At 41.4% G+C, this 24709-nt stretch overlaps 1 protein-coding gene across 1 annotated transcript in view; it reads left to right on the forward strand.

Annotated features, from left to right (window-relative positions):
- popdc3 (popeye domain containing 3) overlaps positions 1-1789 on the forward strand; it is a 30963-nt gene extending 29174 nt beyond the window's left edge. Inside the window, exon 3 of the mRNA XM_034173516.1 lies at positions 1479-1789. Within this exon, the coding sequence (XP_034029407.1) occupies positions 1479-1751 (273 nt within the window). The 3' untranslated portion in view covers positions 1752-1789. The remainder of the gene's footprint in view (positions 1-1478) is intronic.
- Positions 1790-24709: the final 22920 nt, after the last annotated feature.

Here is a 24709-nt window from a genome sequence, read left to right on the forward strand (position 1 = left end):
CCTGAGCCTGGTTCTGCTGGAGGTTTCTTCCTGTTAAAAGGGAGTTTTTCCTTCCCACTGTCGCCAAGTGCTTGCTCACAGGGAGTCGTTTTGACCGTTGGGGTTTTTCCGTAATTATTGTATGGCCTTGCCTTACAATATAAAGCGCCTTGGGGCAACTGTTTCTTGTGATTTGGCGCTATATAAATAAAATTGATTTGATTTGATTCCACAGGGTTCTGTGTTGGGCCCAAAATTATTTAATTTATACATTAATGATTTATCTAAAGTTTCACATCTGGTTAAAGCTGTTCTCTTTGCAGATGACACAAACCTGTTTTGCACAGGGGAAAATCTACAACAATTACTATCTGATTTAGGAACTGAAATGATAAAGTTAAAGAGATGGTTTGATATGAAAAAATTATCATTAAATTTGTCTAAAACTAAATGTTATTTGGAAATTATAAAAAAAGACATACAAATTCAGTTAAATATACATGGGGTAAACATAGAGCGTGTCAAAGAGAATAAGTTTTTAGGTGTCATTATTGATGAAAAATTAATTGGAAAGCTCATATTCAGCATATTCAAATGAAGGTATCAAAGAGTATTGCAGTATTAAATAAAGTAAAGCATGTTCTTGATTGCAGAGCACTACATACTTTGTATTGTTCATTGGTTGCACCCTACCTGACTTATTGTGCTGAAGTTTGGGGCAACAATTATAAAACTACATTGCAACCATTATTCATTCTTCAAAAAAGAGCAGTAAGAACAATTCATAATGCAGGTTATCGAGACCACACCAACCCATTGTTCATTAAATCTCAAATACAAACTTCACAATATGATTTTGTTAAAACTGTTCAATTAATGTACAAAGTGAAAAATAAACAAGTGCCCTTGAGAATTCAAGAATTTTTTTTACTGTGAGAGAGGAAAATAATTTACGGGGCTTGTATCATTTTAAAATTTCTGGCGCTCGGACAACCAGGAAGGGTTTCTGTGTCTCCATGTGTGGCCCTAGATTATGGAATAACCTGACGGATGAACTCAAATGATGTCCAAATATCAATCAGTTTAAAAATCAATCTAAAGAAATGATGTTTTCAAGATATGTATCTGCTGAGGAATGAGTTTTGTTTGTAGCCAATTGTAATTGTAAATTTGTTTGGTAACACTCGGATTGTGTCCTTTAAGTTGAAGAGATTGAAGTGGTTGAAAATTGGAGTGGGAATAGTTGTTGTTTTTTCTTTCTTTCTTTGCACCCCTTTCTGATGACTAGATGATGTTACTTTTGGTTAAAGGGGTGGGCGTTAAAAACTTTGCTTCTCCCTACACCCTTTCAGGCACACAGATGCATTGTCAGTCCATTTTGTTTGTTGTTGTTTTGTGTGTGTGCTGAATAAATTCATTCATTCATGTTGATGTGGACCTGCAACACATCTGCTTGTACTCTTTGGAAAGGATCATGCTTTCTGTTCTGTTCTCTGTAGGTGACTCTCCATGCAGAAAACAGCTGCAGATATGTGGCGTGGAGAAGGAAGAAACTTTATCTACTTTTTGCCAAGCACCGCTACATAGCCAAGATCTTTGCACTGGTTGTGCGCAATGACATTGCAGAGAAAGTGTACTCTCTCAATGACAAGGTTTTGAACGGCTCCGGGCGCCGCTACGACCTCCGCTTACCAAGTTTCTGTCACATGCCAGGAACAGAATTAGAAACAGCAGATGTCTTCCGTCATGTGCCTGTAGTGTGTGAAACCTGAGGCCTCAGACTGTGACACTCACTGGGCCTCATGTATCAATGTTGCGTACGGCGATATTTGACCGTATATGGGGTGTACACCAAAACGGCTGCGCTACTTGGCATTTATCAATGTGGTCGTTGGCGTACGCTGCGCTGAAAATATACACCAGGTCGAGAGGTGGTGTAAATTATACACCAAAATGAACCAGCGCTGGAATCCACATAAAAATGAAACTGATCAACATGATAAACAGTGCCATTATACAAATCAATGCATATGTTACATAAATAACACTTTCCTGATTATACTACATAATAATCAATACAAATCCCGCTGTTACGAGATTGTTATGGAGCACAATCCGTGGCTACAGCGCACAGGAAGGAAAGCGCTGCTCGCCTTTTTCTCCAGACGTCGAGCCAGAGCAGCGCTGAGCGTAACTTCATGTGGTATGATCGTTTTAGACAGTGAAATTGATAATAACAACTGTAGTTTCGTCATTCCCTTAATTCGCCCGTGCTGCAACCAGGTTTTGTCGTCTCCATTCGGTTGTCACAATAAAATAAATACAGAAATACATTTAAAAAATAAAGAAATCTGACAGATTAGGCGTGTCTTATTAATTGAGCGAGCAAATATCCACGTCAAGAATTATTGACATGTGAAAAGAGAATACAGTGGTCCCTCGCTATAACGCCGTTCACCTGTCGTGGCCTCGAAGTCTCGTGGAGTATTTAGTCCAATTTTGCATGCCTTTTTTTTTTACAGTGTTCTGTGTTCAGCGTATGTTTATAAGAATCTTGTTGCCCAGAAAAGAAAAGAGCGCCAACAACTACTCATAACTGTGTTTGTCACACGGACACAGACACCTGCTGCAGTGAGATGTGAGTGGGAAAAGGCGCAGCGCCAGGACGCAGAGGCCCGTTATGTGAAATACTGGTGAGTCACTATTAATAATTTCTTATGTGTCCGACCTCGTTCGTTGATCATTAAAATTAATTTGTTAGTTCTAAATGCCATCATAATTATTTATAGGAAAACGTTCTATTTTTATTTCTCAAACAAATGTTTGGGCCTGAAAATAGTTTGGTATTATTTTCCTACTAAGGTTTGAACTTTGAGAGTGTTTACACACGAGAGAAAAGTGAGAAAATGTTCATGCCTGTTTGAGAAAAGTGTATAAAGTGTGTAGTGAGGGGTTTTACAGCCTTAAAATGTCTATAATAATTGTAAAAAATAATGCTGACTACGTCGCGGTTTCGCGTATTACGGGCTATTTTTTAGAATGTAACTCCAGCGATTAATGAGGGACCACTGTAACACTTTTTTTTTCTATTGATTATATACTACAAAACAATTGATACGACAGCCACTTTTGACGCTCTATTGGCACGCGTCGTGATTGGTGGAGTTCTTTTTCATTGCCGTCTTCCCGGCTTCCATGTCGTAAAATGAGGGTGTGTCTGAAGCGGAGTCTGAATATTTATGGGCGTGTTTATTATAATTCCGATCGTTTCCACCCGCCGTATTTATCAAGATCACGTCAGGTGTACGCCAGAAATGGGCAGGTGCGCACGGCTTGATACATGTCACGGCGACTTTGGTGTATTTCAAGTTTACGCCGTAAATTTACGCCACAAGTGCGCAACATTGATACATGAGGCCCACTGTGTGCATCTTCAGTTACGTGCACCAGTGGAACTGAGGTGGTCTGGAAATCAATAAAGAAAAGTTCTGGGGACATTCAATACCGAAGTTAGCAGAGTTTTAAAAAGCTTAAATGTTGTGATATCTGTGTGCCTCGTTGATCTACATATTTATATGCCCTGCAACAGGTGTTGATCTATAGAAATTTGAAGCCATACTTTCAAAGCATTTTATCTAATGCTCCTTTTGATGACAACTGGGAACTTGGTATTTCCATTCTATGACTCAGAAAATAAAAAAATAAATAAAAAATCCAATCAGATGTCGGTTTCATTTTGGTTCCTTTATACAGCACTAAATGATAACCCATCCCCTCAATGCACTATGTACCAGAGGTGGTTTCTCTAAGACTGCAAGGGAAGCTCAGCTTCCCTTAAAATGTCAAAAAATGAAATGGTCAAATATGTACAGTTTATTAACATTTCATTGACTACAAATGTGTTAGAACATGTTCGTTTTGGAGACGAGTTCATTCAGAATCAGCTACTTATCACAAATTGACTGACTCTATTTTGTTAACTTCTTATAAATCTTTATCTCATATGGTCTGTGGTCAGTGCATTTGCCGAGCATCCGTTCACTTCAGTGGGACTGCCTGGAACAGGTTTTTTTTTTTTTTTATCAGTGCTTCAAAACTCAACAGTCATTGGATAAATGCCATGATTTTGTCCCAGCCCAGACGCTCAGCATCTCTGGGGGTGAATGGAGCTGTGGGTGGGCCTGGATGCTGGACCCTCATGTTAGATATATGTTTATACAGTGCTACCAAACTAAAAAAACAACAACTTTGTAGCGCAACTAAAAAATAATGAATCAAAATCCACGGAAAGACAATAGAAATGGACGAAATCTGTGATTTGGATGCCAGAAACATTGACAAAGAAGCAGGCATCAGGTACTGATGTCGCTGACCGAACAGCCCCCCTAAAAATCTGTCCGCCCTGCCTTCACTGCGCATGCGTTATTTCTGAGCGTCTGCAGCGGTTCACCGATTTTCACCTCATTTCTGCTTCAAACTGCACTTCAGTCATCATCTGTCTCAGCGACAGATTCCTGAAGCTTTTGTACAACAATCATTTCCACATAAATTCAGAATTATTTCATAAGAAAAGACAGGGGAGTGATCGGAGCACCACAGCAGCATGTCTGAGTCTGACATGTTGCTGCACATGTGTAATTTCGGGGCGTCAGCAGTGATTCACAGATTATCACCTGACTTTAGAATGATTTAAGGGGTTTTACTTTGTCATCTGATAGTTAATAATCACATTATTCGCCTTGATCACTTTGGGTTTAGAGAGTCATGCTTCAGATTGTACCATCATAAAATACTGTATGTAACAGAGATATAAATTGTGAAATGCTTGTGCAACTATGGACTGTTATGACCCTTTTACATATTTGACGTTACATATAAATTGACAAATTTTATGAAAGCTGACAATGAGTTTCCCCTCTTTCCAGCAACAGCCACTGCTATGTATCTACAGTAGTGTTCAGAATAATAGTAGTGCTATGTGACTAAAAAGATTAATCCAGGTTTTGAGTATATTTCTTATTGTTACATGGGAAACAAGGTACCAGTAGATTCAGTAGATTCTCACAAATCCAACAAGACCAAGCATTCATGATATGCACACTCTTAAGGCTATGAAATTGGGCTATTAGTAAAAAAAAAGTAGAGAAGGGGGTGTTCACAGTAATAGTAGTGTGGCATTCAGTCAGTGAGTTTGTCAAGTTTGTGGAACAAACAGGTGTGAATCAGGTGTCCCCTATTTAAGGATGAAGCCAGCACCTGTTGAACATGCTTTTCTCTTTAAAAACTTGAGAAAAATGGGACGTTCAAGACATTGTTCAGAAGAACAGCGTAGTTTGATTAAAAAGTTGATTGGAGAGGGGAAAACTTATACACAGGTGCAAAAAATTATAAGCTGTTCATCTACAGTGCTTTCCAATGCTTTAAGATGGACAAAAAAACCAGAGACGCATGGAAGAAAATGGAAAACAACCATCAAAATGGATAGAAGAATAACCAGAATGGCAAAGGCTCACCCATTGATCAGCTCCAGGATTATCAAAGACAGTCTGGAGTTACCTGTAAGTGCTATGACAGTTAGAAGACGTCTGTGTGAAGCTAATTTATTTGCAAGAATCCCCCGCAAAGGCCCTCTGTTAAATAAGACGTGCAGAAGACGTTACAATTTGCCAAAGAACACATCAACTGGCCTAAAGAGAAATGGAGGAATATATTGTGGACTGATGAGAGCAAAATTGTTCTTTTTGGGTCCAAGGGCTGTAGACAGTTTGTGAGACCACCCCCAAACTCTGAATTCAAGCCACAGTTCACAGTGAAGACAGTGAAGCATGGTGGTGCAAGCATCATGATATGGGCATGTTTCTCCTACTATGGTGTTGGGCCTATATATCGCATACCAGGTATCATGGATCAGTTTGGATATGTCAAAATACTCGAAGAGGTCATGTTGCCTTATGCTGAAGAGGACATGCCCTTGAAATGGGTGTTTCAACAAGACAGTGACCCCAAGCACACTAGTAAACGAGGAAAATCTTGGTTCCAAACCAACAAAATTAATGCCTCGCAGATGTGAAGAAATCATGAAAAACTGTGGTTATACAACTAAATACTAGTTTAGTGATTCACAGGATTGCTAAAACAGCAGTTTGAACATAACAGTTTTGAATTTGTAGCGTCAACAGCAGATGCTACTATTATTGTGAACACCCCTTTTTCTACTTTTTTTTTTTTTTTTTTTTACTAATAGCCCAATTTCATAGCCTTAAGAGTGTGCATGGCCAGTTGATGTGTTCTTTGGCAAATTGTAAACTCTTCTGCACGTGTCTTTTATTTAACAGAGGGACTTTGCGGGGATTCTTGCAAATAAATTAGCTTCACACAGGCGTCTTCTAACTGTCACAGCACTTACAGGTAACTCCAGACTGTCTCTGATCATCCTGGAGCTGATCAATGGGTGAGCCTTTGCCATTCTGGTTATTCTTCTATCCATTTTGATGGTTGTTTTCCATTTTCTTCCACGCGTCTCTGGTCTTTTGTCCATTCTAAAGCATTGGAGATCATTGTAGATGAACAGCCTATAATTTTTTGCACCTGCATATAAGTTTTCCCCTCTCCAATCAACTTTTTAATCAAACTACGCTGTTCTTCTGAACAATGTCTTGAACGTCCCATTTTCCTCAGGCTTTCAAAGAGAAAAGGATGTTCAACAGGTGCTGGCTTCATCCTTACTTAGGGGACATCTGATTCACACCTGTTTGTTCCGAAAAATTGACGAACTCACTGACTGAATGCCACACTACTACATTATTGTGAACACCCCCTTTTCTACTTTTTTTTTTTACTAATAGCCCAATTTCATAGCCTTAAGAGTGTGCATATCATGAATGCTTGGTCTTGTTGAATTTGTGAGAATCTACTGAATCTGCTGGTACCTTGTTTCCCATGTAACAATAAGAAATCTACTCAAAACCTGGATTAATCTTTTTAGTCACATAGCACTACTATTATTCTGAACACTACTGTAGATATAAGAGACAGACAGACAGGCAGACCAGGGTTTGTCAACCTTTTTTACATTAAGGTGCACCTGTTCATACTTGTCGGGGACCATTAAAAAAAATCTACGATCATTTTGGTTTTTCCATTCTAATAATCTATTGTAATGTGTATTCATGGAAATGCAACATCACTCCCTCTTACAGATGAGAAAGTACAATAAAAACAAACTGTTTTCTGGATTGTATTTTTGCAGAATTGAAGATTTTTAGGTAAAATAGTAACACAATTGCTTCAGGAACTTTTCCATTTTTCAATACCTATCCTTACATCACATCATAGAATGGTGGCTTGTCAAACTGAGACTTTCAGATTTATTATGTTTGTTGTTCATAAGTTTTATATGGTGTTTAAAACATCTAATTTCCATCACAGATTATATTAATATTGTAATATTAATATAATTAATATTAATACAATAACATGCTTTTGGAGGATGGTATGCATTTTCAGAGGCCCAACTCCATGCCCAGTCGCCCAAAATGACAGCTATTCGCCCGAGTTAGATGAGGGCGAATAGCTGTCACTGCGGGTGATGGGATGGATGGAGGGATTCAGAAAAATGCATACTGCACGACAACAGCATATTTGCATTATTATCACTTTTTACTGACATACACAACATGTAACGCGTACATAAAAAGTTGGCTCACTTAACTTTTGTCGTGTCGCCTGGCGCACGCGCTGCTCTCCAAATTCGGCAGTGCATCCTCATCAAGCTGGCTGCTTTAGCTGCTGTTCATTGTCGTACTATCCATGAGAAAATCATCCGGAATATCCATATTGGGACCAAAACACACTTCTTGCCTTTTCATCTTTTCCTTTGTGGACAGTTTTTTTTCCCCCTCTGCGGACAGTTCTTGGGCTGCGTGTGTGCTATGACGTCATTTGTTTACGCACAGCGGATGGGTATAGCCAGATAGCATCGACGTAAATTTACGATACCAGCCTAGCAACGCCCCGGTAAAGTGATAATAATGTACAATATTACCTTCAACTTAAATGTTGCAGCCCAGGAGATTAAGTGACAAGGCCCACTAATGGGCTGCAGCCCTGTGGTTGAGAAACACTCTTCCCCACTCTTTGAGAAAGCACAGTAGCAAAGGAAAAACCACATATAAACAAACACCTTCAACTGCTTATCTGGGATCAGGTCTTGGGGGCAACAGCAGAGGACCCCAAATTTCCCTTTCCCGAGCCACATTGACCACCTCTGACTGGGGGATACCGAGGCGTCCCTCTTGCGCCAATTCTCCTGCCAATCTCACGTGCCATTGGCCCCTCACTTGTGAACAAGACCCTAAGGTACTTGAACTCCTTCACTTTGGGCAAGACCTCATTCCCTACCCAGAATAGGCAATTATGGCATCAGATCGATGCCAAAACCACTCTTAATAAAAAAAATGCATTTGGGAATGTTATACGAGGTCTATTAGAAAAGAAACCAACCTTTTTATTTTTTTCAAAAACTATATGGATTTGAATCACGTGTGATTACATCAGACAAGCTTGAACCCTCATGCGCATGCGTGAGTTTTTTCACGCCTGTCGGTTGCATCATTCGCCTGTGGGCAGGCTTTGAGTGAGCACTGGTCCACCCCTCCCGTCGGAATTCCTTTGTCTGAGAACTTCCTGAGAGATTGGCGCTTTGCTTGATCAAAATTTTTTCAGAAACTGTAAGGCACATCCAAGAGGACACCATTCGAGAAATTCAGATGGTTTTCGTTGAAAATTTTAACGGCTGATGAGAGATTAAGGAGTGTTACTATCGCTTTAAGGACAGCCCATGGCGCCGGACGGCACGCCGTGCCCCGAGCCGCCGTCGTCAGCCTGTTTTGAGCTGAAAACTTCCAAATTTAAGCCTCTGTTGACCCAGGACGTCCTGAGAGAACAGAAGTTTCAGAAGAGGTCGGGATCAGCAGTTTATCCGGACATTCCACTGTTAAAGGAGATTTTGTAATGAAAGACGTGCGGACGGATTGTTCAAACTTGTCCTGTGAGACTTCCAACGGAGGTGTTTTGCTGTGGCGCCGTGCCATGAGTGGCTGGGCGCCATAAGCGGCTGGGTGCCGAAGCGTGACTCTGTCCGCACGTCTTTCATTACAAAATCTCCTTTAACAGTGATAGTAACACTCCTTAATCTCTCATCAGCCGTTAAAATTTTCACTGAAAACCGTCTGAATTTCTCGAATGGTATCCACTTGGATGTGCTTTACAATTTCTGAAAAAATTTTGATCAAGCAAAGCATCAGTCTCTCTGGAAGTTCTCAGACAAAGGAATTCCGACGGGAGGGGTGGACCAGTGATCACTATAAGCCTGCCCACAGGCGAATGACGCAACCGACAGGCGTGAAAAAACTCACGCATGCGCATGAGGGTTCAAGCTTGTCTGACGCAATCACACGTGATTCAAATCCATATAGTTTTTGAAAAAAATAATAAGGTTGTATACTTTTCTAATAGACCTCGTATTATATCTACATGTATAGATATTAACTGCAAGAATGCAAATTATCTCTGTACGCACACTCAGAGGACATCTCATCCAAGACAGTCCCTCCACACCCAGAGCCTTCAGCATTTCTGGATGGACCTCATCAACCCCCGGGGCTTTTCCGCTGTGGAGTTGCTGCATTACCGCGTGGGTTCAGGAACACTTCAGAAAACAGTTGTCAGTTAACACAGTTCATCAATACATCTACAAGTGCAAGTTAAAACTCTACCATACAAAGCAAAAGCCATACACCAACAACATCCAGAAACGGTGTCGCCTTCTCTGAGCCCAAGCTCATTTGAAATGGACATATGCGAAGTGGAAAAGTATACTGTGGTCTGATGAGTCCACGTTTCAAATTATTTTTGGAAATCATGGGCGTTGTGTCCTGGACAAAAGAGGACAGAGACCGTCCAGATTGTTACCAGCGCAAAGTTCAAAATCCAGCATCTGTGATGGTATGGGGGTGTTTTAGTGCCTATGGAATGGACAACTTACACATCTGTGATGGCACCATCAATGCTGAAAGGTACATTTAGGTTTCGGAGCAACACATGCTGCCATCCAAGCAACGTCTTTTTCAGGGACATCCCTGCTTATTTCAGCAAGACAATGCCAAGCCACATTCTGCACGTGTTACAACAGCGTGGCTTAGTAGTAAAAGAGTGCGGTTACTAGACTGGCTTGCCTGCATTCCAGACCTGTCGCCCATTGAAAATTTGTGGTGCATTATGAAGTGCAAAATATGACAACGGACACACCGGACTGTTGAACAACTGAAGTCGTACATCAAGCAAGAATGGGAAAGAATTCCACCTGCAAAGCTTCAACAATTAGTGTCCTCAGTTCCCAAACGCTTATTGAGTGTTGTTAGAAGGAAAGGTGATGTAACACAGTGGTAAACATACCACTTTTTTGAAACGTGTTGCAGGCATTCATTTCAAAATGAACAAATATTGGCCCAAAAACAATAAAGTTTATCAGTTTGGACATTAAATATCTTGTCTTTGTGGTGTATTCAATTGAATATAGGTTGAAGAGGATTAGCAAATCATTGTGTTCTGTTTTTATTTACATTTTTCACAAAGTCCCAACTTCACTGGAATTGGGGTTGTATATTGTTGGGTATTTTCTCCTCCAAACATTCTTAAAACCTTGATAAGACAAACAGAGTCAAGAAACACCAGTGAGACAGAAAGTCAAATTAATCTCGCGCGGAGTGCAGCCAGGCTGTACACCAAGGCTACACTAAAGTCTGGCCTGCTCTCCCGCTCTTTTTATTAGAGAAGCCCTCACCACATAAAAAAACTTGTCCTAAGGGTGGGGGGGACGACGCAAGACAAGTTTCTTCCCGTAACATAAACACATACGTCAATAAGTGCAGCTGTAAGGAAAAACAGTTTCTTTCTTTTACTCTTATCGTCGAAGGTCAGCACATCCCGTTCGTCTGTTGCAGTTATCAGCTGTTCTGCATCTGCCTGGAGTGTCCTGTTCTTCACACTAAGCATCACATCACAACAGTCAAAACAACCTCCAGTTCTTTTACTCCCAGTTCAGCCTGACCCCATCATGCTTCACTCCCAGTCGTTAGCGGCTACAAAAACAAAGTTGTATAATAATAATAAGTACATCCAGCTCTTCATTCCCAGTTCAGATTGACCCCAGCATGCTAAAACAAGGTTGAATAACACGTACATTCTCAGGGTTAGGTGCAAAACAGCACAACACCGTTTTCATGAGAAAGAAGACAAAGGTACAAATGTTTAACAGTGATAACATATATACAAAATCTTTAACATTCCCCACCTGTTTATCGCCTGTTAAACATATAGTAGGCATCACCCAACTTAGCACTTCTTTTTGAGATTTTCACTAAGAGGTTCATCATGGTATGTTCTGTAGGCTTACACCCCAGAGGTGATGTCATCATTGTCATCATCATCGGTGTCTGGGTCATCATACTTCCATTGGTCTGGGTACAGGTCATGAGAGTCATCTTCCTCCTCGTTGTCGTCTTGCCCCAGGAGTGGATATGATGCTGGACCCCCTCCTGGTCCTGGACTTATTGCTGTGGTTATCATTCTATTTACAAGGCCTCGGAGACATGGAATACAACAACATCCACACAATGTTAGAATCGCAGCAAATACTGCTATAGACACTAATAGTGAAGAAATCAAAGACCTCCATTTTCCCATCCCTTCCAGCCACCAATCCCAGCCTTCGGTGTTTACTCCACTGTGCTCTTTCATCTTCCTGTTCAACGTCCTCAGCCCGTTGATGGCTTGAGTGAGACTGCCATCTGCAGCTGTGTTGTTGGGAATGAATGTGCAGCATTGTTCTCCGAACATGGCACAAACACCTCCTTTCTCTGCCAACAACATATCCAGAGCAATACGATTCTGGAAGGCCATAAGGGACGTGGCTTCTAACTGTGAATGGACAGCCTTAAATCCTTCCTCAGTCCAATTTCCTAATTTCTGTACATTGTAGTGGATGTAGTTTATTCTGTCCACGTTTTTATTAATTGAACACCACCAACAGATGGAAGATTCGAATCCAGCTGCTATTTGATCAACAAGTTTATACTCGTCAGGCACTCCTCTGGGGACTCCTATTGCATCAATATATGTTGGATTTCCCACTCCTTTCCAATCTCTTTTTACTCTATGTCTGGCTATGCCTTTCTGCCAATCTTCAGGAATAAGAGAGGCTGCATATGTCGCAACGTCTTCAGGGGTCATGGGTATAGCTTTAACTGGTAACAATAATGATATTAATGCACAATAACCTGACACATTTCGTGGCAGTCTGTCAAAGATTCTGTTATCACCACACCACCACCATACGTCACTCCTACCGACAGGTTTGAATGTGGGAGTACTATGGACCACATCCTTACACCAGGCAGTGTGGTTTAAGCTACCCAAAGCCTTGTTTGTCCCTGTCAAGTTTACACATGTATGGTTAGCATGCCCAACTTTGCTTGAAAATAAAGGTTTAATCTTAGTCAATTTGGTCAATGGATAGATCTTGTCCCACTTAGAACAATTGTTGTTTGCTGCAATGTATGTCTGTGTCATTACAGTCAGCAGACAGTCTTTGGGTAATGCTGCCGGTATTATCTGTAATACAGGTCTGGGTCCCATACATACAACACAGTCCTTCTTTGCAGCTAGTCCTGCTTGTTCTGCCATTAAAAGCCAATTGTTATTTTGTCCACTAATTCCTGTAGTTACTAGGAACCAGTCATCTGCCTTCATGTCTTTTGTGCCTTGTACGGACATCCCCTTTGCTTGTATGGACACCCCCTTTGCTTGTATGGACACCTCCTTTGACGTACTTAATTCTGTCAATATTGGTTGCTGTACTCTATCTGTTTCACAGAGGAAAAAATGGAAATACGGATCTTTTCCTGGTTTGTATACCCAAAGGAGGAACAACCAACAGTCTCCCTTTATATCAGGTGGGAATATGGTTCCTTTTTCTGTGGTATTCACCTCTATAAACAGCTTATCATCTGTTTGATACATTTTGAGAATTTGACTCTGGTACTTAGCCCACTCGGTTTGTGCCCATCCTGGTGTCCATCTACTCCATTCATCGGCTACCAACGTTTCCCATCTCTTATCTTGTTGATCATTGGTCATATACCATGAGAAACTATTTCCGTAATTAGTCCCTCTGTCACCATCCCATGTTCCATGGGTAAGAGCACTATATGGTACAGAGATGACCACAGAAGCATTTCTAGGAATGCAGGCTTGTACACCAAATCGGTATGCATTGTTCCTATCACACCTATGTACTGTGGCATTTATTATTGGACTGGGGTCTTCGTTACTTCTTTTTGGTCTCTGCAATCTGCGGAGGTGATCCTTATCATCATGTCCCGTGCTTATGGCTTTTAATAATAAGCCCAATCCAAAAAAGAAAAGTAGCATAACAAGGACTGTCCATGGGTCCAGAAACCCTCGTTCCTTTTGTTTTTTTCTTTCGCCATTTCTGCACACTACAGCACACCTATGTTCAGAACAGGGGCTTCTTAATGTCTTCTGCTAGCTTTCGTGTCTAACCTGGATCTTAACACCAAGCTCACACACTATTACTAGTCTTGTCCTACTGCTCTTACTGTTTGTCTGTGTCTGCAGAAATGACTTTCTTACAGTGCGTTAAATGAATCCATGTACTTCTTTCCCCAATTTTCAAGGCTGTGGGTGTTGTGAGTAGTACTTGATGGGGCCCTTCCCATTTAGGTGAATGCCAGTGTTTTCTCTTGATGCTTCTTATCAACACCCAGTCTCCAGGTACCACTTTAGGGTCCTCCTGTGGAGGACCCTAAAGTCATTCTTCTTTCATCTGGGAGACATAATACTTTGTTGAGAGACTTGAATAGCATATAACTGAAACATCATTTAATAGGTTCATCTGAAGGCCTCTTGTTTCCTGGATACCTGTAGAGGAAGTTGTTGGTGTTCATAGATCTCGAACAATAGGTTTGATACGTTTACAGTAACAATCGTTCACATAACTGTAAATTATGAGTGTGCTTAGTTAATTTTATATTAATTTCACAAATTTTCCTGCCTACTAATTTACCTGGGTCTAGTTGGTTTAGACCAGAGGACTGTTAGCCACCCAGGAGAACACTGTCTCAAACAGACGTGCCGGCGTTGTCGTCCATGGGGTCCAGACAGTTCTCTGACCTGGGTGAATTCGGGCCTGAAACTAAACATTTTATTTAGGTTTCCTTGGTTTTTCCTTTAGCATCTGCACTGGTTTAGCATGGAATACAACTTCAGTAAACTTAATTTTCCATACTGTAAAGAGATATTATTTTGTTTTTATAAAGTATTTTGAAGTCAGCTAGAGTACAGCATAAGTCAATAGTTTCGGGACATTTGCGCCAAATGCTTACTCCTTTTACAGAGACACAGTAATTTTTATTTATTTATTTATTGTAGTTATCTTTGGATTACCAAGCAATAATGTTCCTCTCAAGTTAGAACTGGAGCCCTTCATTTTAAACAGATGTTGAACATGTTGAAAGAGAAGTTTGTTTTTGTTTTTTGCTTTGTATGGAAATGTAATCAGCTAAGTCCATGAATTTCAGAATATTTAGGCAGATAAATAGTGGGTTGGTTGGCTTATGGTAAGGTTATGGCTTTCATTTGCAATAGCAATAGCAATATTGAATTAGTGGTTATTTTATGTGTTTCCCCAAACCTTAATGCAGTATGTCATAGATGAAGCTTTTAATGAATAATATAAAGTGATTAATGAACATTAAGCGAGAAAACCATGGGCTTTACACAGGATTGCAATGGATTTTGACATTTTGGAGTTAACACAATTTACGTGTGTTCTCCATATTAAATTTATCATCAATAGTAACTCCAAGAAATTTGGTTGCAGTTACAACTTCGATTGTTCTGCTTCAAATCCTGGGCTTATTTCCAGATGTAATGCAGTTTGTTTTACCGGTATGAATTGATAATTTGTTTGAATCAAACCACTGTAGTTTCTTCTCCAACATTTCCAAAAGCTGTCCCAAATAATCCCCACATGTAATCTTCAAAAAGTCTGAGTTTATTAATATGAACACACTGATACCTGTTCTGTAAATAGCCAGCAATCCAACCCTGTGCCAACCCCTGATACCATATTTATTTAATCAATGTGGTCGTTGGCGTACGCTGCACTGAAAATATATACCAGGTCGAGAGGTGGCGTAAATTATACGCCAAAATGAACCAGCGCTGGAATCCACATAAAAATGAAGATGATCAACATGATAAACAGTGCCATTATACAAATCAATGCATATGTTACATAAATAACACTTTCCTGATTATACTACATAATAATCAATACAAATCCCGCTTTTGCGGGACCTTATTGTTGGTCTCGAGCACGATCTGTGGCCACAGCGCTGACCGCAAAGAAAGCACTGCTCGCCTTTTTTGCCAGAGCCTGGAGCCAGAGCAGCGCTGAGCTTAATTTTATGTGGTGTGATCGTTTTAGACAATGAAACTGATAATTACAACTGTAGTGTTGTCATTCCCTTCGCCCGTGCTGCAATCAGGTTTTGTCTTCTCCATTCGTTTGTTACAATAAAATAAATAAATACATATTAAAAATAAAGAAATCTGAAAAATTAGGCGTGTCTTATTAATTGAGCGAGCAAATATCCACATGTCAAGAATTATTGACATGTGAAAAGAGAATACAGTGGTCCCTCGCTATAATGCGGTTCACCTTTCGCGGCCTCGCAGTTTTTTAGTCCAATTTTGCATGCCTTTTTTTTACAGTGCATTGTGTTCTGCGTGTCTGTTTATAAGAATCTTCTTGCCCAGAAGAAAAAAGAGCGCCAACAACTACCCATAACTGTGTTCTTCACTCGGAAAAAGACACCTGCAGCGACGTGTGACTCAGTGGAAAAAGGCGCGGTGTCAGGACGCAGAGGCGCGATCAGAGGAACTGTGAAATACTGGTCAGTCACTATTAATAATTTCTTATGTGTCCAACCTCGTATGTTGATCGTTAAAATTAAATTTGTTAGTTCTAAAAGCCATCATAATTATTTATAGGAAAACGTTCTATGTTTATTTCTCAAACAAATGTTTGAGCCTGAAAACAGGTTGGTCTTATTTTTCTACTAAGGTTTGAAATCTTAGAAACATGGTGTCTAACCAGATCCTTACTCTGGATGGCATTACCCTGACCTCTAGTAATACTGTGAGAAATCTTGGAGTCATTTTTGATCAGGATATGTCATTCAAAGCACATATTAAACAAATATGTAGGACTGCTTTTTTGCATTTACGCAATATCTCTAAAATCAGAAAGGTCTTGTCTCAGAGTGATGCTGAAAAACTAATTCATGCATTTATTTCCTCTAGGCTGGACTATTGTAATTCATTATTATCAGGTTGTCCTAAAAGTTCCCTAAAAAGCCTTCAGTTAATTCAAAATGCTGCAGCTAGAGTACTGACGGGGACTAGAAGGAGAGAGCATATCTCACCCATATTGGCCTCTCTTCATTGGCTTCCTGTTAATTCTAGAATAGAATTTAAAATTCTTCTTCTTACTTATAAGGTTTTGAATAATCAGGTCCCATCTTATCTTAGGGACCTCGTAGTACCATATCACCCCAATAGAGCGCTTCGCTCTCAGACTGCAGGCTTACTTGTAGTTCCTAGGGTTTGTAAGAGTAGAATGGGAGGCAGAGCCTTCAGCTTTCAGGCTCCTCTCCTGTGGAACCAGCTCCCAATTCAGATCAGGGAGACAGACACCCTCTCTACTTTTAAGATTAGGCTTAAAACTTTCCTTTTTGCTAAAGCTTATAGTTAGGGCTGGATCAGGTGACCCTGAACCATCCCTTAGTTATGCTGCTATAGACGTAGACTGCTGGGGGGTTCCCATGATGCACTGTTTCTTTCTCTTTTTGCTCTGTATGCACCACTCTGCATTTAATCATTAGTGATCGATCTCTGCTCCCCTCCACAGCATGTCTTTTTCCTGGTTCTCTCCCTCAGCCCCAACCAGTCCCAGCAGAAGACTGCCCCTCCCTGAGCCTGGTTCTGCTGGAGGTTTCTTCCTGTTAAAAGGGAGTTTTTCCTTCCCACTGTAGCCAAGTGCTTGCTCACAGGGGGTCGTTTTGACCGTTGGGGTTTTACATAATTATTGTATGGCCTTGCCTTACAATATAAAGCGCCTTGGGGCAACTGTTTGTTGTGATTTGGCGCTATATAAAAAAATTGATTGATTGATTGATTGAACTTTGAGAGTGTTTACACACGAGAGAAAAGTGAGAAAATGTTCATGCCTGATTGAGAAAGTGTATAAAGGGTGTAGTGAGGGGTTTTACAGCTTTAAAACGTCTATAATAATTATAAAAAATAATGCTGACTACGTCGCAGACTTCGCTTTTTGCGGACTATTTTTAGAACGTAACTCCCGCGATAAACGAGGGACCACTTTAACACTTTTTTGATTATACTACAAAACAATTAATACGACGGCCGCTTTTGATGCTCTATTGGCACGCGTCGTGTTTGATGGAATTCTTTTTCTTTGCCGTCTTCCTGGCTTCCATGTCGTAAAATGAGGGTGTGTCTGAAACGGAGTCTGAATATTTATGAGCGTGTTTATTATAATTAGGATTGTTTTCATTTATCAAGGTCACGTCAGGCGTACGCCGGAAATGGGCAGGTGCGCACTGCTTGATACATGTCACAGCAACTTTGGTGTACTTCAAATTTACACCGTAAATTTACACCACAAGTGCGCAACTTTGATACATGAGGCCCAATATGTTAGCATCTTGAGAGGAATTAGCATGTTTTGCAAAGAGGAGGGGGCAAGCAGCAGAACTGGAAATGTCTGGACCGACAAGTGTTAATAACATTGAGTCCAAAATTATATTGATTGCATTATTATTCCTGGAAAATGTTTTAGGAGATGCAATTAAATCACATAAATTTTTACCCACATTAACAAAGTACTCATTGAAATGATCTGCTGTATGTTTACACAACTACTGTATCAGTAGTTGTGTAAAACAAAGTGGGGCAGTCTTCAAAAACTTTCTTCCCTTTTGATTAATTCAATTATCTTCCAGGTGTATTTAATTTTAGTTTTATTTTTTGAATGATTCACTGTAATACTGCTTCTTGCAAGATATTATAATGCCGATTAATTTATTTTTCGTACATCTTATTTTTTCTTCTTTCAGCATCCTTAAGTCTATTTTTTTAAATCGCTTATACAATAGATTTTTCTTTATACCTGCAATCTATAGCGCCTTTGTTATTCATGGTTTATCAACACAGCATTTGTTATTAACTTTGGCCTAGTGTCATATATTTTATTTATTGAACTCACTTCATTTATTTGATCAATTTGTTATCATGAATTTTATTTCCATTGTTATTTGTATACGTAGGGTTATTTTTGCTCTCATTCAGGCCCCAAAAAGAAAATATCGATGTCTGAGGGACTTTCCTGGTTAAAAATCAGATTAGATTAAATTAAATTGTAATTAGACCATTTCCACTCCCACTAGGGTGACCGACTTATCGACATCGTCTGTTATGCTTGGTATTTTTCTAGATTTACTAATGTAGTGTGTCTGTTTTAGGTTCATGGTTATAGTTACAGTTAATTTTCCTAGCTTTTTGGCATATCTCTTTCCTTGTAGGGGTATTTTCACAGCTTGACTGAAGAGGTCAGTCATTTCTGTGCTCACTTTCTTCTGTATAATACATTGAATTACGTTGGCATATCCAGCAAAGAACTCTGCTGTCATATTGACTAATATCTGCTCGAATTAATCATCTGAATCCATGTGGCTGAGAGTTTCAGAACCGCTTGTGCACGTGACTTCTTTGTAGAAGGCAGAGGCCTTTTTACTTCCCTGATTAAAAAAATGATCAGATTAACACAAAATACACAATTATTCAAAAAAATACCAGTTACAGGTGCGGACGAAGAATCTGATGCACTCTGAGGGATCTCTCAAGTTTGTTTCAAGAGAAATTTTGAAAATCTGAAAAGGAATTAGTTGTATCTGTGGTATTAATTAGTGGTATCTGAAAAACAACACCCAAACTTTTTTAGGTAAGTAAAAAAAAATGAATAATTTGTGCTGATAATTAAATGTTATTTGAATTTGATTACAAAGTTGATTAAAAAAATGCTAATTAATTTATGAGGAAGATTGTTTCAAGCAAAATAATGGCTTTAGGCAATATACGAGGTCTGTCAATAAAGTATAGGTTCTTTTTATTTTTTTCAAAAACTATATGGATTTCATTCATATGTTTTTACGTCAGACAAGCTTGAACCCTCGTGCGCATGCGTGAGTTTTTCCATGCCTGTTGGTGACGTCATTCGCCTGTGAGCACGCCTTGTGGGAGGTGTGGTCCAGCCCCCTCGTCGGTTGTTGAGAGACTGGCACTTTGTTTGATCAAAATTTTTTCAAAACCTGTGAGGCACATCGAAGTGGACACGGTTCGAAAAATTCAGCTGGTTTTCGGTGAAAATTTTAACGGCTGATGAGAGATTTTGAGGTGATACTGTCACTTTAAGGACTTCCCACGGAGCGGGATGTTGCGCAGCGCTCCCAGGCGCCATCGTCAGCCTGTTTCAAGCTGAAAACCTCCACATTTCAGGCTCTATTGATCCAGGACGTCGTGAGAGAACAGAGAAGTTTCAGAAGAAGTCGGTTTCAGCATTTTATCTGGATATTCCACTGTTAAAGGAGATTTTTTAATGAAAGACGTGCGAACAGATTGTCCGCCACGACAATCCGTTCGCACGCGCCACAGGAAAAACACCTCTGTTGGAAGCCTTAAGGACAAGTTGGAACATGCCCAGCTGTTAAACAATTTCTCAGATACTCACTCCATTGAAAGCCATCAAAAGCCGCCTGGAGTTTACAAATGGTTGTCAACACGGAGGTGTTTTTCCTGTGGCGAAGTGTCGCGGCGGCTGCGAGCCGATGCTGCAATCCGTCCGTACGTCTTTCATTAAAAAATCACATACACACACTTGTATATATTATATATATATTATATATTATATATATTTATACCATGGTCAGTGAGAATTCCATGTCTAACTGGCGTGCATTATTTTTGTGTATGTGCAAACGTAGTTCGGCGAGTTAAGTCACTTGTTATAATCACTCCGCTCTGGTCGTCACCATAGCAATGCGCAAATCAGTTGGTGCAGATCAGCTGTGTTTTGACAGGTGAATGACAGAAACGAGATAAAACGTGGATTTCCAAGTGAAATTTAATATTTTTGACCAAAATAAAATGTTTGAGGAAAGGAAAGAGGAGGAGAACAAACGAGAAGAACAGCAAAAGCAACGGCATAAAGATTTAACATCGGACGAACTGGACAAGATTGAAGGCGGGAAAGAAGAAGAGAACAGTTCTATCCTTGTGGGCTGCCGGAGCACTCCACATCAAAACAGCGAGTGTAGTTTCTGGACCTGTTGCCAGAGTTGGCCGCAGCTTCACAAAGCAGAGAGGGGCAGTGTGAGTGGTCCGCAGACACGATAAGCACATCGGAGGCGAAATGTCTTGAGACTGGCATAAAATAGTCGCAAATACTTGCGCATTTTTATCAAGTTCTGTTAACTTAAATAAATATTTGTGTGTTAGCTCACTGTGTGGGACTATAGTATAAGTGGATTAAGTGTTAGACTCCGCGTCGTGCATTCAAACCGTGTAATGCACGGCTTCTCATTGTTTAATCCTTACACACACACACACACACACACACACACACACACACACACACACACACACACACACACACACACACACACACACACACACACATATATATATACGAGGTCTGACCTTATTATTTTTTTCAAAAACCATATGGATTTGAATCATGTGTGATTGCGTCAGACAAGCTTGAACCTTCATGCGCATGCGTGAGTTTTTTCACGCCTGTCGGTTGCGTCATTCGCCTGTGAGCAGGCTTTGAGTGAGGAGTGGTCCAGCCCCCTTGTCGTTGTTTCATTGCCAGGAAATGGCGGAATGATTTGGGCTTTTTTCCATCAGAATTTTTTCAGAAACTGTTAGAGACTGGCAGCTGGAAACCATTAGAAAAATTTATCTGGCTTTCGGTGAAAATGTTACAGGCTTGGTAGAGAATAAGGAGTGTTACTGTCACTTTAAGGATGGCCCCCAGCGGCTGTGGGGCACGCCGCGCTCCAAAGCTGCCATCGACAGGCTGAACGACCATTTCATTTCTAAACAGATGGCTGTCTGGATCCGTGACCATCGTGTGCCATTTCTCTGGTTATCACAAGAGCTGGACATCAACCATTTTCTGGCAGATTTCACTTTTAACAAGAGATTTTGTCATGGAAAGCCGAGCAGAGGCTTCGCGCATCACGATGGATTCGCTACTGGAGCGAGACAAAACCACCTCCATTTTGGTCTCACAGGACGGCTTTGAGATGGCGTTGAGACAGCTGTCGGTGGTTTTTCCATCGAGTGATTATCCGAGAAATTGTGGATGTGCCTGGACATGCCAGAACATGTCCCGTGAGGCTTCATCACGGAGTTGCTTTGCGCCATGTGGCACCGCCGTGATGCGCGAAGCCTCCGCTCCTCTTTCCATGACAAAAACTCCTGTAACAGTGGAATGTGCCGTTCATTTCCAAACTGGACGCTGTGTTTTATCCAGGATGTCATCTGGCTAGCACAGGAATTGTGAAAAGACGTGGACATCAGCACTTTTTCGGCACATGGAGACAGACGTGCGGAGGAATTCTGCGCGTCGTGGCGGTGCCGCATGGCGCAAAGCAACGCCGTGATGAAGCCTCACAGGACATGTTCTGGCATGTCCAGGCACATCCACAATTGCTCGGATAATCACTCGATGGAAAAACCACCGACAGCTGTCTGAACGCCATCTCAAAGCCGTCCTGTGAAACCAAAACGGAGGTGGTTTTGTCTCGCTCCAGTAGCGAATCCATCGTGACGTGCGAAGCCTCCGCTCGGCTTTCCATGACAAAATCTCTTGTTAAAAGTGAAATCTGCCGGAAAATGGTTGATGTCCAGCTCTTGTGATAAGCAGAGAAATTGCACATGATGGTCACGGATCCATACAGCCATCCGTTTAGAAATGAAATGGTCGCTCAGCCTGTCGATGGCGGCTTCGGAGCGCGGCGCGCCACCAGTCACTCTGGGCCATCCTTAAAGTGACAGTAACACTCCATAATCTCTTTGAAGCCCATAAAATTTTCACCAAAAACCATCTGAATTTCTCAAATGGTGTCCACTTTGATGTCCCTCACAGTTTCTGAAAAGATTTTGATCAAGCAAAGCGGCAGACTCTGAGCCATTCCTAAACAATGAAAAATCCGACGAGAGGGGTGGACCACTCCTTACTCATATATATATATATATATATATATATATACACACACACACACAGTGAGGAAAATAAGTATTTGAACATCCTGCGATTTTGCTCTTATTCTGCACTCTTTACCTGTATTAACTGCACCTGTTTGAACTTGTTACCTGTATAAAAGACACCTGTTCACACACTCAGTCAATCACACTCCAACCTGTACACCATAGCCAAGACCAAAGAGCTGTCTAAGGACACCAGGGACAAAACTGTAGACCTGCACAAGGCTGGGATGGACTACAGGACAACAGGCAAGCAGCTTGAAGACAACAACTGTTATGATTATTTATTAGAAAGTGGAAGAAACACAAAATGACTGTCAATCTCCCTCGGTCTGGGATTCCATGCAAGATCTCACTTTGTGGGGTAAGGATGATTCTGAGAAAGCTCAGAACTACACAGGAGGATCTGGTCAATGACCTGAAGAGAGCTGGGACCACAGTCACAAAGATTACATTAGTAACACATGATGCTGTCATGGTTTAAAATCCTGCAGGGCAGCAAGGTCCCCCTGCTCAAGCCAGCACATGTCCAGGCCCGTTTGAGGTTCACCAGTGACCATCTGGATGATCCAGAGGAGGCATGGGAGAAGGTCATGTGGTCAGATGAGACCAGAATAGAGCTTTTTGGAATCAACTCCACTTGCCATGTTTAGAAGATGAGAACAACCCCAAGAAAACCATCCCAACTGTGAAGCATGGGGGTGGAAACATCACACTCTGGGGGTGTTCTTCTGCAAAGGGGACAGGACGACTGCACCGTATTGAAGGGAGGATGGATGGGGTCATGTATTGCGAGATTTTGGCAAACAACCTCCTTCCCTCAGTAAGAGCATTGAAGATGGGTCATGGCTGGGTCTTCCAGCATGACAATGACCCCAAACACACAGCCAGGGCAACTAAGGAGGGGCTCCGTAAGAAGCATTTCAAGGTCCTGGAGTGGCCTGGCCAGTCTCCAGACCTGAAATCAAGAGAAAATCTTTGGAGGGAGCTGAAACTCCAAACCTGAAAGATTTGGAGAAGATCTCTATGGAGGAGTGAACCAAAATCACTGCTGCAGTGTGTGCAAACCTGGTGAAAAACTACAGGAAACATTTGACCTCTGTAATTGCAAACAAAGGCTACTGTACCAAATATTAACATTGATTTTCACAGGTGTTCAAATACTTATTTGCAGCAGTAACATACATGTTGTGTGGGCCGCTGAAGAGGAGGTACTGCTGGCCCACCACCACCAGATGGCGCCCTGCTTGAAGTGCGGGCTTCAAGCACGAGAGGGCGTCGCAGCAACAGAAAGTGACAGCTGTCACTCATCATCAGCACCAGCTGTCACTCATCATCCACATCACCATAAAAGCCGGACTGCAACTCCACCTCTCCGCCGAGAAATCAGTTACCGTAAGATGTAATTTTCTCTGCTGACATAAAACATTGAGTAATAATCTGAACTTCTTTGCAGCCGTTTTCCTGTGGTGTTTTCCTTATCTGTGGAATTGGTGTTTGGTATGATCAGCGACGGCTTCGCTTCACACTCCAACCACATAAGTGGTTAGACAGGAGCTGCACGAGTGTGTGATTGGAGGTGGAGGTGCTCCCTCCCAAAAGAACACAGACTGTGGAATTACTGAGTGGGCGAACTCACACTCATCTACACTGTTTCTGTTCTCTGCCAGCAGTACCAGGTCTGACAGCTGGAGACGGTGGCCACCTGGGGATCCAGGACTTGGCAGCTCCGGTGTTCTTCAGATCCGTTGGCGGTGAGGCCCGTGTGGGATCCGGCTCGGTTCTGGACGGATGTCTTCTATCCTCAAGCCTGCCCACACGTCACTCTACATATAATTGTCTGTATTACCAAAACTGTATTTGTCTGTATTCCGTTGTGCACTTCACAACATTAAATTGTTACTGTTTGGCTTATCCATTGCCCGTTCATTTAACACCCCCTGTTGTGGGTCCGTGTTACTACACTTTCACAACAGGATTTCTCGGCCAGAGTCATGGATCCCGAGGGGCATCAACCATCGCTTGAACAGCCAATGGAAGAGCGAGGTGCACAGGCATCAGCAGGAGGCGTGTTAGGTGAGCTGCAGTGAATCTTAACCGCTTTCACTGCTCGGTTGGACTTAGTCACCGAGCGGAATGTGATTCTCAATCGGAGGATGGAGGCTCTCACCGCCTAGGTGGAAGCGCAGGCTCAGGGCACTGCTGCAGCACCTCCTCCTGCTGACCGGAGGCC

The sequence above is a fragment of the Thalassophryne amazonica genome, chromosome 7, assembly GCF_902500255.1.
Source record: "Thalassophryne amazonica chromosome 7, fThaAma1.1, whole genome shotgun sequence".
NCBI lineage: Eukaryota > Metazoa > Chordata > Actinopteri > Batrachoidiformes > Batrachoididae > Thalassophryne > Thalassophryne amazonica.